General features: G+C 34.6%; 4 protein-coding genes and 1 pseudogene across 5 annotated transcripts; all 5 read right to left on the bottom strand.

Moving 5' to 3' along the window:
- Positions 1-883: 883 nt before the first annotated feature.
- On the bottom strand, positions 884-3,495 carry LOC110897670 (tryptophan aminotransferase-related protein 3). The gene is made up of 5 exons (XM_022144408.2): positions 3,113-3,495; positions 2,106-2,400; positions 1,731-2,017; positions 1,372-1,652; positions 884-1,261 (listed from the first exon to the last, which is right to left on the bottom strand). Exons 1-5 carry the CDS (start codon positions 3,412-3,414, stop codon positions 1,047-1,049), a joined length of 1,380 nt encoding a protein of 459 aa, XP_022000100.1. The 5' UTR covers positions 3,415-3,495; the 3' UTR covers positions 884-1,046.
- Positions 3,496-5,790: 2,295 nt separating this feature from the next.
- On the bottom strand, positions 5,791-7,018 carry LOC110897671 (glycosyltransferase BC10-like). Of its 2 annotated transcripts, XM_035979324.1 has the most exons (5): positions 6,815-7,018; positions 6,516-6,743; positions 6,297-6,335; positions 6,066-6,131; positions 5,791-5,958 (listed from the first exon to the last, which is right to left on the bottom strand). In XM_035979324.1, exons 2-5 carry the CDS (start codon positions 6,600-6,602, stop codon positions 5,857-5,859), a joined length of 294 nt encoding a protein of 97 aa, XP_035835217.1. In that variant the 5' UTR covers positions 6,603-6,743; positions 6,815-7,018; the 3' UTR covers positions 5,791-5,856. The 2 variants fall into 2 exon arrangements, with proteins under 2 accessions (XP_035835217.1, XP_035835216.1); XM_035979323.1 differs by having other exon boundaries at positions 6,516-7,018.
- Positions 7,019-9,320: 2,302 nt separating this feature from the next.
- On the bottom strand, positions 9,321-10,216 carry LOC110900682 (grpE protein homolog 2, mitochondrial; the record flags this gene model as incomplete). Its single annotated transcript, XM_022147555.2, has 4 exons — positions 9,321-9,492; positions 9,580-9,708; positions 9,827-9,994; positions 10,088-10,216. Coding segments are annotated over 4 exons (495 nt in total), but the record flags the coding sequence as incomplete, so codon positions are not given.
- Positions 10,217-11,010: 794 nt separating this feature from the next.
- On the bottom strand, positions 11,011-12,384 carry LOC110900681 (annotated as a pseudogene).
- Positions 12,385-14,143: 1,759 nt separating this feature from the next.
- On the bottom strand, positions 14,144-17,095 carry LOC118484022 (testis-specific serine/threonine-protein kinase 5-like). Its single transcript, XM_035979898.1, has 5 exons — positions 16,705-17,095; positions 14,850-14,923; positions 14,499-14,591; positions 14,314-14,377; positions 14,144-14,232 (listed from the first exon to the last, which is right to left on the bottom strand). Exons 1-5 carry the CDS (start codon positions 17,093-17,095, stop codon positions 14,144-14,146), a joined length of 711 nt encoding a protein of 236 aa, XP_035835791.1.
- Positions 17,096-17,653: the final 558 nt, after the last annotated feature.

Raw genomic sequence — 17,653 nt, forward strand, 5'->3', positions numbered from 1 at the left:
ACCTCCGGGTTAGAATGCGGGCTGGTGGCCATTGGGCTGGCACCCAATGGTTGGTTGGGTGGTAATGTGTTTCTTCTCTATTATGAGTATTTTAAAGATAGGTTAATGACATATAAGGAAGTTTAAAATTGATTATGGAGTAAAATGATAAAATGGTCCCTGAGTTTATGCTACTTTTCTCGCTTCAGTCTAAAAATGAAAATTTTTGTATCTGGGGTACCTGAGGTTTTATTTTTGTTGTCATTTTCATCCAATTGGCAAGTTGGGTTAGAATTTTCTGTTAACTTATCCCCTTTTTGACGTTTTCCTTGTTTAAACGAAGGGTATGATAGTCATTTTATGCCATAATATATTTTAATTAAATGAGAAAAATGATAAAAATGAGTGAAGTTAACAGAAAATTCTAACTCAGCTTGTCAATTGAATGAAAATGCCAACAAAAATAAAAACTCAGATACCCAAATATAAAAAAAATTCATTTTTTTACTAAAGTGACAAAAATATCATAAACTCACACATTTTACTCTTGATCATCATAATCGCAGTGAAAGAACTTGTTCATAAATATAAATAGTGGGGTTGTGTGCTTCAGTATGTGAAATCATGGGATTGTATGATTCAAGTTAGATTTTTGATTTTTACATATGATGTGTGTTTTGTGTGCATTGTATATTCTTGATGTTTTATATGTAAATAGTAGGATTCCCGTGTTTTGCGGCGGGCTTACGGTTGGCATCAACTCGATTCGTTAAAGAATCAACACCGTATCGGCTCGGTTCTTATAGCAACCAAAAGAGATACACCCAAAAGGATATCTTCACGTGTTTTATATTGATCGAAACTATAAAAACAAATATTTTACACAAATGTTAAGCTTTGCACATCCGAATGAATCAAAATCTATTTCTTTTTCAATTACATTTACACACAAGTAGGCAACTAGATCATGATTACCTAAACAATTCCAACAAGCTTATATAATAGGATAATAGATATAACCATTTATTTATTTATTTATTTTTGAAACAAGGATTCATTTGGGCTTTTCACATTGTTTCAACGCTACCATTTTCAAGAGACACTAGCTCGGTGAGTCGTTGCATAAGCATTTCAAAGTCATCTTGGCTCTTTATGAGACTAAGTCGCGTATAACGATTTTTGGCGCTAAACGAGCTTCCACTACGACCTACGATTTTTGATGCTTCTAGCACTGCACCACAATCATCGTCTTCTTCTCTTTCACATTTTACCCATGCATAAGCTGCAATTATTGTATAGTAAACTATGGCGTATAGCACTAGTATAAAAAGGGAGTGTTTGATGTTTAAAAATAACTATCTAACAATTTTGAAACATGAAATTATATTTTACCTGGAGATGGTAGTCTAGTTTCATTATAGAAATTGCAATGTAGTGGATGCCTTTTCTGGATTGAAAATCTTGTTGACTTTGAAAAGATAGAAGTCAACCTATCCCAACGATCCTTCATTTTGTTGTAAGCAAATTCAAATAACGGTTTTCCATCTTTTTCAGTTACTACTTTTAGAAGCTTTAAAACTCTTAGTTGAGTGTCCTTTGAGATCCCCATATCAGCCACTGAGATATAATTTAGAACCTTCTCATATACATCTTTATCTTTTATAATCGCCCACCTATAATTAACATATAAATATGTTCACTTATTTTTAAGTAAAAATATGCAAGAACTTTGTAAACACTTGAATACATACCCAAAACGTACACCGGCGTGACCACTGAGCTTCGAAAGAGTGAAGATCATGAGATCATGGTCTGAAGGGCCCGGGATCGGTGTAAAATGTGGCCAAAAGTAGGCATGATCATGTATCGTCTTCCCTCCGAGAACCGATTTCTTCAACTCCCCATCTGGATTGTTTGGTGAGGTTACAAATTCAACCACATCCATGTTATTTGTTGAATTATTTGATCGCCATGAGTTTGTGTCTCCTCCAAACTCAAAATTCTCGGAGTTAAATAACACGGTTTGGCCTTTATACATCTATAGATCCCCAACAAAAACAACAAATCTAGTTAAAAAAAAAAATCAAATGAGAGTAAATATTTCTGTAGATTTTAAGACTTGTTACCGGATAATACGGTATGGTAGCGAGGACGTTGGATGGTGAAGAAGAGTTTTCAGAGGAAAGAGCATAAAGTGCTGCGGTTAGAAGTTGGGATGACCCGACACCAAAGACCATGTATCGTCCTTCAGTGATTGCATTCCCGACAATAGAATGTAGTTTGCGAATGTAATATTCGAGCTCTGTTGACATCATAGTGTAGTCATCGTATCGATAACTCATACGATGCCACCCTGGTATGAGGATTGAACTATCGGCTACATTTTGCATCCAAAATGGCTCAAGGAATAGAGGATCCCCACTGCAAAATGCATATAAGTCACATTTTTAAGAATAAAAATAATGTTATATGTATATTGCGTATTTACACCCTAAAATTCATGTTCGGATTCTAATATATATGATTGTTTAGAATTCTGATATATACGAGAAAGGAAGTTTTGAACAAATGGTTTCGTTTTCGTGACGTTACAACAAGTAACTAAATTGTTGATGCAGATCGACTCAATCACCGGCCACTTGTCACTAACTGCGATTGTATGTTATTTGTTGCCATGGTCGCTTATATATACTAGGGATTAGGTGATGGTTCATGATAATCACAACATGTCGCAAGTAACCACCATTTGAACCATCATGACTCTTGAACCAAGCATCATGACTCATAGGTTTGAACAGTTCTAGAATAATTCATTTGTCATAACAAATAGGACCAAACAAATCGATCCAACTTAGCCTTTCGAACAAACTAACATGAACTGTCAAGACCCTAAACCTACTAAGGGGAAGTTTGTTTCAGCTCTAGACCTCTTGTTGGTTCAGTACTTAATGGTTCGGACTGTTTGTTTCGCAAGCAGATGTGTGAATGGTTAAGACATTTGCTTCTGAATGGTTAACATTACTGGTTCAACAGTTACCGGCCCCTTTCAGAAGTTGCGAAACAACCCTTAACTCTTTCTGGACCATTGCACCCTAACTCTTAACAACAAAGTCAAGAGAAAGAAAGAAATCACCTGTCAGCATCTGCAACACATTCAGGAGATAATTCAGAGCAATCAGGGCCTCCATAACAATCATAGCACTCACACACAGGTTGACCGTCATATATCAAACCTTCTAGGAAAGCTCTACCATGGCCTGAGCAAGAGATCGCCGCAACAGCCTCCGCCTCCGCCGCTGCTTTCTCACTCCAAGTCAACGACAACTGGTGACTAATCTCCTGATTATTCTCTCCACCTGCATAGATATATATACTAAGTAATATATTGATTGTTATAGAAATCAAGAGACATATTCCATAACAATATTTTTTCATATTTCAATTAGATTTTGCAGGCTTGAAAAAGGGCAAACTTGTCGGTTAAAGAGTTGAATATTGTGAATTATTGTGGTAGGAATACTATAAGATCAAATATTAATGGTGTGCATTTGATGAGCTCTGACATTGTAGGTCTCACGCTTTGCTGGAGAGAAAGAAATATCTTCTTGGCGCACGTGGGTAAATGCAAATGTTGGTGGACGCCACCACTAAAAAGTTTAGTTTTTTGTTTTTGATATTTTCTTTTTCTTGATTATATTTTATATGAGATGTATTAACGAGTTTTACACCATATGTTTTACTAGCTTACTAGGTTATAACCCCGTGTATTACACGGGTTAAATAAATGAATTTTATATACTAAATAATAAAACAATATATCTTTAAAAACCTCTTTTATTGCACGGGTTGAATACATATAATTTTATATAACAAATAAAAAAGTTATATCTTTAAAACCGTTTGTTTTACACGAGTTTAATAAATGTAATATTGTTTACCAAATAATAAAATAATAGATCTTTACGAAACCTCATTTATTATTACACGGGTTAAATAAATGTAATTTTATATACCAAATAATAAAAAATTACATCTTTAAAAATATGGGTATTACACGGGTTGAATAAATTTAATTTCCGTTACTAAATAATAAAAAATATATTTCTTTAAAAAACCTCGTGTATTGTACGAATTGAATAAATCTAATTTTATATATCTAATAATAAAAAGTTATATATTAAAAAACCTCATCTATTACACGGGTCGAATAGATGTAATTTTGTATAGTAAATAATAAAAAAGGTATATCTATAAAAAACCACGTGTATTACACAGGTTTAATAAATCTAATTTTATATACCAATAATAAAAAAGTCATATCTTTCAATATATTAATGGATAATACTCGATACGCGATGGATATGGTGATTGTGAAGATGGTTCTTGAAAAGAAGATACATTATTCAAGAAGCAAATCAATATCTATTTTAGTGATAAAATGTTGTTACCAATTCTGAAAAGTCGATTTATAAATTATGTAATAAAATTGATATAATAATTTTTTTAGTAATGAAAATAAAAATATTTCATATATTAATACAAAGTTTGGTTTTCGTGGTAATTAATTTGTTTTATTTAAAAATATCTTAAATTAACAATTTAGATTTTAGAATTATATTTTCATTAGAAAAATAGAAAAATGGTATTCAAAATTTAAAGTAGGATGAAATTTAAAATTAGTTCATTATTCATTTATTTATTTAATTAACTAGAGGGTAGGCCCGTGCGATGCACGGCATGACCAACAGTTAGTGTCCTTCATTTTGTGGTGCGTTCGGGAAAAATGTTTATGCATGGATAAAAGGTGATTAGCCAAAAGACAATGTAAGAGAAGCCATACAAAACGTCATAAGAGCTTGTACCATAAGCCAGCCACACAAAATTTAAGGCGTGCATAGCACAGGAAACTTTGTTTGCGGAATGTGTTTAAGAACAAACTTGTATGCCAAGTCTAAAAACATACATTACAGGAAAAAAACTTAAAGGAGTTCATAAAGCTTCCGGTTTATTCAATAATTCACGAAATCTTCTGCCGCTAATGCATGCCCATGTAGTCGCCCTTCCCCTTAGTAGTTTCTTGTCTACAACAGGTTTAAGCAAGTAAACATAAGCAACGGCTATGAGTTAGTAAAATCAAATATCTTAACATATGTGCACGCATGACTCTCCATACATGACTAACCCATAAAAATCATTGAGAGAACTCACTACCATATGAAAACCTTAAATCATATTACAATATGCTACAATAAATTAAATAAAACCAGACTAAATTGTAATTGCCTAAAAACTTGAAATGACTATTAAACGAACTTAAACATAGATAAATGAAGGTAAATGAACACACATAAACAAATTTTTAAGTGAACTAACTTATGAGTGTAGCGACTGCAGTATGCACGTAAAGAAACATGAAACAGTAACAAAATAGATTACAACCAGTCTGCCATTATTAACATCATAGATTTCTTATACATAAACTTTAACGCTAAGTAAAAATATCAACAACTACCATGAATATAAACAAAAGGTATTATAAGACCAATAAAGTATAGAAACAAAATGGAAGCGAGCGAAGCAAAGCAGGTTAATTGGGCGAGGGAAGACTCTGTGTACTAACTTGCTTCTTTTATTCGGTAGGTGGACACTCGTCATGAACCACCTAAGATTTAGAATGCAACAATGAGTGAAAGATATATGGTGTCAAAGTGTACATACCAAAAGCTATTCATCTTATTTGTTTAAAAAATTTATATTGTAGAGTTGGCATAGTATAGCACTATAGCAGTATGATTTGCAACCTTATTGTGTTCAAGTGTGAATGAGACCATTGAATGAATAACTGGAGTAGCAACAACAAATTTGTAGATTTGGCCGTCATAGGATGCCATCCTTGCCTTTCACGACCTTTGCTTGATGAGATACCCATGAAGTGTGAGTTAAACTCCTATTTGTGGGTTCTCCTTCAAGGCCTTTTTGCTGATTATTTTAAGCCAGTTTATAAATGATGAACATAATGGTAAGCGAAGTTAGTTGCTTGTATTTCTTGAAGATAGAATACAAATATACTGATAATATGAACATACTGCAAGTAATGTTGCGGTATAATGTTTATAAGGCATGCAATTATGCTCCTTTGAATTATCAGCCAGCTTCAAAAAAATGAAAAGATCTGTTAGTAACAATCTTCTTTGTCATTCATTAACACATTCAACAAAAAAGCTCTCATTCATTAAAAGGCCACAAACAGGATGAAATCATGAAATAAATCAACACAAAATAAACAAATCATTAAATAAGCTAAAATATATACTCACAATAGGACAATCCCGCCAAAACTCAGATAATGATTTCCTCTGCAGGCAAGGAAAAAGACAACTAATTAAGAAGAAATTAGACCAGAAATAGCAGAGCACAACAATTCTTCCACAATTAGAACAAAGAGACCACAAATTTAGTAACTAAAACATTACGATTATGCATTCTTATTCATATACATCAAATAAAATGAAAACCAATGAAAGTATGAAACTCACATTTCTCAAATAGCTGAACTGAAATGGAGGCAATGCACCTGTATCCACACGGTTACTGGTGTTCCTTAGTGAAAGCAAAATATCCATTTGTAACACCACCGAATATGTTATTATTTCCACGAACTCTTTCTATATCAAAACTCAAAATAATGCGACTAAACAAACTGGAAATAAAAACGTACCTGAACCAAATCAGAATACGAAAAGAAAAAACCCTTGCAATCAGACCTATGACACGAATAAAAAAGATCTGAACCCAATCAGAGGCGAGATGTATATGAGTATTTAAACAAACAAACCAACTAATCGTGCACGACTATCTCCATATAAGCGACATCCGGTCAGAATCGTGGCCGGAACCCTTTCTTTATCTTTCAGATGGTCCGTAATTGCTCATCAAAGTAACATTCCAAAATACATAAAACAGTTAAAGGAATTGCATATAACCATATTCAATACATATATTTGCATGAAACGTTTTTATAACCATCCAATTATTAAAGACGTATGAAGCTCTAAATCAGATAAAGACAAAAGAAAAAAAAAAACATACCAGTTGAGAGAAATAGCAGGGAATAGAGCAACCGCACCTCAAAAAGTGATAAGGAGTCCCTTGCCGGAGGAGTAGAGGAGAAGAGCAGGCGGAAAATGCGGATGACACTTCGTATACCAACTCCGTTACCTTACCTTGACTGAAGTCGTTACCCCATCACATCACCCGGTTCGTTCTTCGGAACCCTAGTCGTCACTCAAAGATGTGGCTGCTGACCACCGGCGAACTACCGTCACCATCGTCACTATATGTCACCCTTGAGCGGTGATGTTACCCCCATCACCCTCGTCGTCATCTCCTGAGTAACAGATGATCACCGGGTAATGTAGCCGGCGACCGTCCACTCTCTCTCCAGGCCCCTCTCTCTCTCTTTCTTTAACCCTGGATGTATCTAACTTTGTAGACGTAGTGTTATGTGAATGCGAATGTGAAAAGGAAGTAAATAATAGTTGATAAATTGATAAATAAATAAATTTTCATTAAAAGTAAACGATTCAATTGCAATTGCAAGTTGTAGGAAACTCTTTAGTTTCCAAGGAGTTATTGAGAAAAAAGGGTAAACAGGGATTAATGTTAAAGTTAAATAGGTAAATTACTTCTCTTTGAATTCCATTTAATATTTTTTAACTTAAAGACTTCTAATTTGCCTCTATTTCATTATTTGTAAACTTTTAGATTATGATTTTGGAATATATTTTTTAATCAATATTGTTTTAAGTGTTGAATTTATAACATCATAAATTTTGACTTTAAAAACATTCAAAATAATATTGAAAAAACTGTTTTACAGCAAAAGTAAATTTTTAAACCATGGTCGCATGACTGTTCTCTTTAAAAAAAATAATGCTTAAGAGCTATGACGTATTATATACAAGCAAAACTTTCAATTTTCACATAACAGAGGCAGAAGCTTATAAAAAAATAAGCAGGGCTTATAAAAAAATGAATTCATATCATTAGGTTAATATCTTATTTGTAAACAATTATATTACACATTAAATCATAAAATATGTAAGTAATGGTATTAGAAAGGGGAAAAATGTAATAATCATTTAATAAGTTCATTAAAGGTAAAATAGTAATTCAATAGGAGTAATTTTAATAAAATGGGTAAATATGTAACATGTATGGTTTAAAAGGGGGAAATATGTAATTGATTTTATGGGTTGAGTATATATGTAATAAATGATCTTAGGAGGGGGATATATGTAAATGACCTCATTTAAAACAACCATAAATTTTGGTTTTAAAATAGTACATATAACTAAACTTTAGAATATATATAGATATAAGATAAGTTTGGAAATGAGGCGAGAAAATCATAAAATAAAAAAAAAAAGATGTTGGGGTTCAAAAGGGTTAGAAAAAAAGACGTTGAGTGCTCAGATGTTAAAAAATCATTTTTGGGCTAAAAGCGTAAAAGTGATATAACCACGTGGACCAAAATCGTAATTTACTCTAATATCAAATTAGATAACTAAATGAGGCGAGAAAATCATAAAATAAAAAAAAGATGTTGGGGTCAAAAGGGTTAGAAAAAAAGACGTTGAGGGCTCAGATGTTAAAAAATTCCTTTTTGGGCTAAAAGGGTAAAAGTGATATAACCACATGGGTCAAAATCGTAATTTACTCTAATATCAAATTAGATAATTAAGTTTGAATTTGAAGTAAATAGATAAATATAAAAGTAATAATTAAACTAAATAATATTTAGTAGGAGGATTATCTATAATTAATTAGAAGAGATTAAATTAAAATTATAATTATCCATAAGACATGGCCTAATATGATGACAAGTGTCCCAAAGTTGGTTTCTTTTATTATATGTATAGATGATATTTATTATTTATTTCAAAAATTATAATTAGATAAATTAAAAAGGTATGTAATGCTTTATATGATAAAAAGTTAAAACAAAAGTTATGTTTAAAAAAGGGTTTTATAATATCCTTTTGCATAAAATGTTTATTTTTCTTTATATATTCTACTAATTAGGTTATTACCCGAGATTGCATTCCGGGCTTGAGAAAGTTTTTTATATTAAAAACTATATCTGATTAATATATAAATTAGATCACACAAAAAGAAGTATGACATATTAAAACTTTAAACCAAACCCGCGGCATCACATTCTAAACTGGAAAAGATATCTATACTCTATACAACGAACTGATGTTTCGGGAGACTTGACGTAATTATGTTTTATTACAGTTGATACAAAAATGAAGTAAATAAAAAATCTTAAAATACTTTTTCCCTCGGAGTTTATCCTGGTCCTAACATGACAAAACGTTATAAAAAAATCCTCGAACAGTATCACTATGAGGCAACACTATCGATCAAACATCTGTTACTTTATTCCGCCTTTATGATCACACCAACTTCAGCAGGTCGTATTATTCGATCATGGAGCGTGTATCCTGCCTGCAAAACCAAAAGAAAAACATGATCGAGTACGACTATGCATCAGGTCACAACTAAAACCATAGGAAAAATTTTGGTTTTTTTTACCTTGAGAACAACCGCAACAGTATTGGGAGCCTTGGTATTATCTGGCACTTGAAACACTGCATTATGCCTGTGTGGATCGAACACCTTGTTTGTTGGATCATATTTCTCCACTTCAAATTTCTTGAAAACCTGAAAACCAACAAACCTTCTAAATTAAGAAAAACCTGATCATTTATAAAAATTACAAAAGGTGTTCGGTAGACTCGTTTTGAGGGTACACAACTATAATTTATAAAAAATATGTTACCTCTGCTAGCTGTTTTTCGGTCATCTCGACGCCTTCAATAAGCGTTTTTAAAAGCGGAACGGCTCTAGTAGTGTCCTTAGATGCATCGATCTTAGCAAAACTCTCTTTTACAACCGAAGAAGCTCTATCCAGATTATCTACAACATCCAGTAAACTCTTTGCAAAATTCTGCACCATGAAAAGCATAAAACATCAAAATAAGAGCACGAAAAATACTTCTAAGTTTTTAACAAAAAAAAAATATAGTCGATAATATCGAACCTGAATTGCAAACTTTTTAGAGTTATCTGTCTCTCTTTTGGTCCTGTCCATGATGTTTTCCATATCTGCATACGTTCGAAGAACTTTATCTTTCATTTTCTCAATCTCATCTTGCCGCTTTGTAGCATTATTTATAAAATTAAGTATTTCAGCAGATTACGATCTTTTTGTATAAGATTCTGAGTTGTTCCCGTTTCCTTTGAGATGGTACCCTATTAAACAAAAGAAAAATTATACAAATCCACTGTTTTGGGTTAAAATAGTGTTTTGAAACCACTGTTTTAGGTTAAAACATTGTTTTGAAACTACTTTTGGGTTAAAACAGTGTTTTGAAACCACTGTTGGGTTAAAACAGTGTTTTGAAACCACTTTTGGGTTAAAACAGTGGTTTCCTTTGAGATGCTACCCTATTAAACAAAAGAAAAATTATACCAATCCACTGTTTTGGGTTAAAACAGTGTTTTAAAACCACTATTTTGGGTTAAAATAGTGTTTTGAAACCACAGTTGTGTTAAAACAGTGTTTTGTTTTGAAACCACTTTTGGGTTAAAACAGTGGTTTCAAACACCTGTTTGAAAAAATCCCCATAGAAAACTTGCTGAAAAGTACTTTGAAAATCCCTTCACTTGCTTCCTAAAATCAGTTGAAAAAACAGTTAAAACATTATGATATCATTACAATGGGCGCGATACAAAGTTTTCGAACTTTTTAGTACTTTGCCATGTCATCTCCCTGACTATGAAACCTGTTAATAAGAACTCCGGTCGCCATCCCACTTGGAAATATTAACTTATAGTCAACAATCAAAACCTACAGATAACTAAATGAAGCTTCATTAGTATAGTATATTCAAATTCTTAAACACATCTGATATTTATAACTAAAACATAATATGACATAAGTTTAAAAGATGTTACACCTTTCTAAGTGGAATCAATACGAAAAGACCGATAAAGCAGACCAGAAATGAGTAGCCCATCATCCAGCCCACACCAGGTTCTTTCTAAGTGCCAGGTAAACTCGATACGTGGAAGCAGAAAGCTAAATCCTGAGTTTTCACAAATTAAAGGTGGCGGCTCGATGTCTAAGATTTCTATTTGATCCATTGATTTTGATATATCATCAACCGAAAATGGAATGCTTGATAATAAAAAGTTGAACAAAACATCATACAACTTAACTCCCATTAAGATAGATCTTGTAAAAAATTGAGCATAATTACTAACGGCTAATACATAGCAGAACGCAACTAACTTGGAATCTTCATCCAACAGGAAGGAATTGCTTATGACATTTTTTTTCTTCGGTCATCAACACCTTCATGCCGGATATAACCTTATTGTGATGACATTTAAGGCACATATAATAACCTTGTTATTTCAAAGAAACCAATATAACCTTTTTAAGAAAATGATCCATCAATAGACTGTGAAACTATATTGGGAAAAAAAATCTTACGTCCGCGGAGACACTTTGTGTACCATACTTATCATCCCAATACATCGTACTGATCCGATACAACTGGTGCAGACTAAGAACCTGTAGAACAACACTGAATTATGTGACGATAGAAGAAATTACATTGTCTTGTATACTAACAAAAGATGTCACTCACTGGACAGAGATCATGACTTATTTCATCCAATATTTTCTTGGGTTTTTGATGCATAACCTGAATGGGATTACAGATTCTTTTAAAAAGAACTTTTATATATTTAAGTCTTTAATGAATGTGATGAATAAAGATACATTACCAGAAATCCAATAGCCTGTCTTATATGCTCCAGTTCATCCCAAGCTGAACCTGCATACTGCAGTTCTTCTGTTTAGAAAAATTATAAAGAAAAAAAATGTAAGATCACTCGAAAATACCTCATCAGTTGCATTGTAACATCAATGTTCTATTTCAGCCAATCCAGCTTTCACATACTCACTATTACTAACCGAACAACATTCACACCTCAAAAGTAAGCTGCATCGTGAAGTATAGTTGATAAATAAATAAATAAGATGTTGTATGCCTGTATGTGCATATTGGCATAGAGGAATACCTGTTAAATAGCTGAACGTTAACAAATGAGAATATTTGTGTGTAAAATTTACGCACTAAAAAAGGATCAACAAGTTGCTTTTCTTCTTTGAAAGATAATTAGGATTATAGGCTCAACAATTTGTCATATCTACATCATAAAGAATAAAATTATCAGCCAAAAGGATCAGCAAGTTGCTTTTCTTCTTTGAAAGATATCATGCAACAATTTGACTTCACTAAGAGCTTGCCCTGACTTTTGATTCATGAACATTAAGTGAGCAACTGGAGTAACAACAGAAGCATCAAGAGCCGAATCCGCCTTTCCGGCACAAACATCACGAATTGAAAACGCCCCGTCATCGCCACCAGATGCCAACATACAGCTTGCAAGCCTAATTCAAACCAACAACACAAAAAAGTACATTATTAACCCTATTAACATGTTCATGAAAGTATTAATTAAAAGATAGATCATGCTACAAACCTGTTCCAAGAAATAACATTGACGTCCGTTTCATGCGCCTTAATAGAAGTTGCTGGTTATTTCCCTACACGAGCAAAATTCACCAACATTTCACACACACACACACACACACAAATAAACTACAGAAACACTAACATCTCACATCATAAACCGAGCAAAATTCATCAGAACCAGAATAAAACAATTCAAACCTTATAATACAAATTACGAAGTAATGTGTGTGTAGAAATCAAACGATAGCAACAAATCTACAAATTCGAACTTCAAAATCACTACACGAGTAAGAGAATCACAAACTTGAACTGATCTGTAAACTTGATGCAGAGATCCTGATATTTAACCACAACGAAATCAGAAAGCGTAAGTTAAAATAAAACCTAAAAGGCTAAAACAATTCTAAAACAAACGAATTATTGTTAGTGCATTAATGTCTATCGCCTTCGTCAATCCGAGCCGTAGCGAGAAACCGAAGAAATCAAGCTTTTATTGTAATATTTAGATAGATGTAGCAAGGTGGCATTTTGGTAATTAATGAGAAATCTTATTAATTCCAAGGCCTATAAATAGGAGCTTTAGGTTTAAAGTTTAAGACTTTTGCTCATTTGTGATCTAGGAGCTTAGAGATTAGAGAGAGAAAGTCTAGAGAGAGAAAGTTCTCTCTACGTGATTCTTGTATCGTACACGTCATATCTTTCAATAGGTTCACGGTTCGAGTATGTTATTGTGTGTTCGATCACGCACGTTCACGGATTCCGCACGTCGAACGTTCGTTACGCAATCGAACGGTGTCAAAACCGGTCCTACAATTATCTACCAAAATTTGAAAACTCAACGCATCTAACCTGTTGATTTGATTGTCTTTAGTTATTGATCTGGTTTAACCAATACCCTTGAGTCGCCTTCATCAAGTTCATCTTCAACATCTTCCTGTAAGAACTGCTGGGTGATGGAACGAATCAAAGGGATGACTTCGATAAGAGAGACTTCGATGTTAGAGGAAGAGAAGTTTCAACAATTTAAACCAAAAAAAAAACACAAAATAATGATTGGGATACCGATTAGAAGATTTAGGTTTTGTGGATGAAGAATCTTGTGAGAGAGAACCAGACAGAAGAGAAGTACAGGAGAAAAATGAGAACATTTAGGGTTTTTTAGGAGAGAAGTAAAGGGGATGGTACTGTTGGGCGGGAAAAGGCAAAAAGTGATGCCCTAATCTACTGACACGTGGCCCAAACCTCTTTCATTTATTATATATAACAATAGAATAGATTGAGTTTTAACAACTGAATTTGGTTTAGGGGCTCATACGTTGGTGATATGTTTCATAAGTGTAATGAATGTTTTAGCTAAAAAAGGAGGTTGGCTGACATATAATTCATACTTGAAAATATATCAAATTCATTCAAATTAAATAGTTTCAATTCAACACAATTATATTACATGGATAACTTACACGAAAAGAAAGTAGACAGCAAAGTTCATTACATTTAAGGTTTCATTTTAAGAAAAAAACTTATACAGTTTTCCAAGAAGAAATAACTTACAGAATAACCCCAAGAGCCCACAGATCAACATTATGGTCGTAGGATTTCTCTCGTACAAGTTCTGGGGCCATGTACAATGGAGTGTCTAAAAAAAGAAAGAATGAATAATTATGTAATCAGTATTTAAAAGTTTTTGATAAAAGAATGGTAACGACGATAACTATACCTTTATGAGTCTGTAAAACAACTGTATTATGTAACATAGCACGTGCAAAACCAAAATCACATAGCTGTTTCATAAGAAAAAGAGGAAAACATGAATATCTCGATACATATATAACTAATTATAATGACTCGTGTAGTTTGTGATATCAAACAAAGTAGCTCATAGTTTCCAACCAACCAACCAACCTTAACGACACCCCCTACACAAATCAGGATATTCTGTGGCTTCATGTCACGATGAATTATACGGTTGGAATGCAAATAGTGCAATGCACTCACCTGAATATTTTCAGAAAGCACAAAAAAATATCAGAAAATGTTGGTATCATACAGTTTTGTTAAAGAAATATCAGCAACATATGAACTGTAGAAGACTTAATGTAGCTAAAAAAATACGAAGCAGAATATTAAAAGTGTAAGTCCTATTATGAATGGACACAATTCAAGCTTTTAGAGCCAGTTGTGTGCACATAAGTTACGCTCGATTTATAAAACAGTGACACTTGGATGAAATTAATAGTTATGTTAGTAAAGTACCAATTGCTTTGCGATTTTCTGCACTTCATATTCAGGAAGGCATTGGTCATCTTCAAGAATTTCAAACAATTCACCTTGTATCAAAATGCATTCAATCAATAGGAAGTAAAATCTTAAAACACTGTAATATATGTATAAAGGGGATTCAAGAGAACAAAGCTAGTCAATTGAGCAAATTCAGTAAGAACACAGAACACTTGTGGACTCTCAAACGAATCTAGCATCTGAATAATATTTTCATGTTTCAGTTTTCTCAAGATCTGCAAAAAGTAAGCATCGGATGTGAAGGGGTGAGGTCCCAAAAACCTTGTAACAAGTACTTAGGACCATACCATAACCTTGTCTTTCAGCCCTTTTTGACCTTGCGCGGCTGCGCACTGGTCCTACAAAAAAGGCTTCAGAAACAAACAGCAGACAACACTTGCGCGCCAAAAGGAAATCATAAATCCTTGCGTTTTCTTCCAAAAACAAAGGATGAAAGTCCTAAGTTAAACACTTCCGCCTAATGATGTCCAGACTTGGATATTATTTACCCAACTGGTGCCACACGATAAAGAGTCACACAGGATTATGGCAATAACCTTCTAGAAGGACCCAATCGTGCACCACTAAACGGTTACAACCGTCTAGACACGTGTCATCACCTCAGGCACCCCTGAAATCACGATGATGGCATGAAATTGGAGAGAAACCTCCACTTGATCACTTTCCACGTGGCAAACCCCCAGCCATAGATCTAAACCGCGATCCGTGTGCACTCACGTCGGATCGAGAAGCTTAACGGAAGGAAATATAACCGCTTACGGAGTTAGCATCTTCCGTCTGTATTTCACCAACAAGTTTTACCACCCAAAACTCTCGGCTATAAATATGAGAACAACTCAGGTATGAAATTCAAGTTACACATACTTCGTCAATACTTCTTCTTCTTCTTCTTCATAAACACATACTTATTCTCACGCCGGAGTCGGGTCAAGGAGAGAACCCCTCTTTTCCCCTTGACGAGGCTAACGGTGTTTTGTTTTGCAGAGTTTACCAGAGAAGAAGATCAGTCTCAATCAGATCAAACGAGAGAGAACAACCCCTTTTTTGCAGATCCAAACCCCCTAGATAATTGGATTCCGGTCAATTATCTAGTGTTTCTTCATTGGCGCCCACCGATTTCTCTGTTCTTCTTAGTTTTATCTCGTTTCGATTCAGTTTCCCTCATTTCTATGTTTTCACATGGCAGAGAATTCATCACCTCACCCATCAGGTCCTCGATCTGAATTCAAGGGTTCTACAACCCCAAATACTCAGATCGACAGAATCATGGGAATCAATACAAGTAACAATCACTCAGACAAAAAGGACTCCTCAGATCAACTCATAGAGAGAGTTACAGAATACTGGATCGTCAGATTCTAGATAGCTTTGAACCAAATTGTCACACAAATTATCAGATCTGAGAACCCAAATATCAGATCTGATATTCGGCAAGAAAGCAGTGGCAGGATTGATACTGTAGTATTGGACCCACAGATGCCTTATCAGTGGGACATCCAATCTGACAGTCATACCAGGATAATCTCAAAACCAGAAGGTACCAATGGTCAGATAGCTAAACCAAAACAAATAAACATGGTACAAGGAGGCCCTTCACGAAGGCCAAACAAACGACACCATGATCAGCATTGGTGAGAACAGCAAGTCGTGATTCCTGTTGTTCCTGGAGGCCCTCAGGAAGAGCGACCAGTAATCATTACTGGCATCTTCGGCCATTATCGAACGGACTATATGTTTATAGATCCAGGCAGCTCGATGGATATCATATATGAGTAGTGCTTCAAACAACTCGATCCGGAAGACAAAGCACGTCTGGAGCCGGTCGATTTCCCTCTCGTCGGATTTTGTAATGAAGCTATATTCCCGTTAGGGCAAATAGCATTCCCAGTGACTCTATCTGATGGCGAGCATTCGCGCACAGTCACAGTAAATTTCATGGTCATGCCGGCAACATCACGCCATGATGTATTGCTCGGAAGAAGGTCACATAGAGAATTCAACATGATCACTTCTATTCCACATGCTGCATGCGGATTTCCAACAGAAACTGGAGTTGCAATTCTATACTCAAGTAAGGAGGTCATGTACGTGGACGATGAGCCACCAGCAAAAGTGGCCAATCCCTCAGCATCAAATGAGCCGGAGAAATGGGTTCTGAACGATGAATACCCAGAACAGACCATCCTGTTAGGACACGCCATTTCCCCAGCAACACGAGTTCAATTAAAAGAATTGCTGTCCAATAATAAAGACATATTCGCCTGGTGCCCAGCAGACATGACTGGGTTCCGTGTGATATAGCACAACATTGTCTGAACATCCGACCCTCAGCAGAACCTGTTACACAGGGGAGGCGCAGCTTCAGTGATGAGAAAGCAAAAGCCATGGACGAGCAAGTGACAGAGCTACTTAATGCCGGAATCTGGCGTGAGGTTCAATACCATACATGGGTCGCCAACCCAGTAATGGTCCAAAAACACAGTGGCGGATGGAGAATGTGCGTCGACTTCAAAGACCTGAATAAAGCATGCCCAAAAGATTGCTACGCGCTTCCTGAGATAGACAAAAAAGTTGACTCTCTAGCATCATTTCGATGGAAGTGCTTTCTTGACTGTTATAAAGGTTATCATCAGGTCCAAATGAAAAAAGAAGACGAAGACAAGACCGCATTCCGCACAGACAAGGGCATCTTCGGTTACACAAAAATGCCCTTTGACTTGCGCAACGCAGGCGCAACGTACCAATGCCTAATGGACATG

This window comes from Helianthus annuus, chromosome 11 (genome assembly GCF_002127325.2).
Source record: "Helianthus annuus cultivar XRQ/B chromosome 11, HanXRQr2.0-SUNRISE, whole genome shotgun sequence".
NCBI classification, from domain to species: domain Eukaryota; kingdom Viridiplantae; phylum Streptophyta; class Magnoliopsida; order Asterales; family Asteraceae; genus Helianthus; species Helianthus annuus.

Coding starts and splice junctions, on each gene's coding strand:
- LOC110897670 (XM_022144408.2), bottom strand. CDS start 3,414: ATGAAAAAATATTGTTATGGAATATGTCTCTTGATTTCTATAACAATC. Junction 2,401..3,112: donor TGTGTTGCAGATGCTGACAG/GTGATTTCTTTC, acceptor TGCATTTTGCAG/TGGGGATCCTCTATTCCTTG. Junction 1,262..1,371: donor AACTAGACTACCATCTCCAG/GTAAAATATAAT, acceptor CAATAATTGCAG/CTTATGCATGGGTAAAATGT.
- LOC110897671 (XM_035979324.1), bottom strand. CDS start 6,602: ATGGATATTTTGCTTTCACTAAGGAACACCAGTAACCGTGTGGATACA. Junction 6,132..6,296: donor TTTGGCGGGATTGTCCTATT/GTGAGTATATAT, acceptor ATTTTTTTGAAG/CTGGCTGATAATTCAAAGGA. Junction 5,959..6,065: donor ATACCGCAACATTACTTGCA/GTATGTTCATAT, acceptor TAAAATAATCAG/CAAAAAGGCCTTGAAGGAGA.
- LOC118484022 (XM_035979898.1), bottom strand. CDS start 17,095: ATGGCGTGTCCTAACAGGATGGTCTGTTCTGGGTATTCATCGTTCAGA. Junction 14,924..16,704: donor GAAATCGACCGGCTCCAGAC/GTGCTTTGTCTT, acceptor TTTTGATACAAG/GTGAATTGTTTGAAATTCTT. Junction 14,592..14,849: donor AGAAAATCGCAAAGCAATTG/GTACTTTACTAA, acceptor GAAAATATTCAG/GTGAGTGCATTGCACTATTT.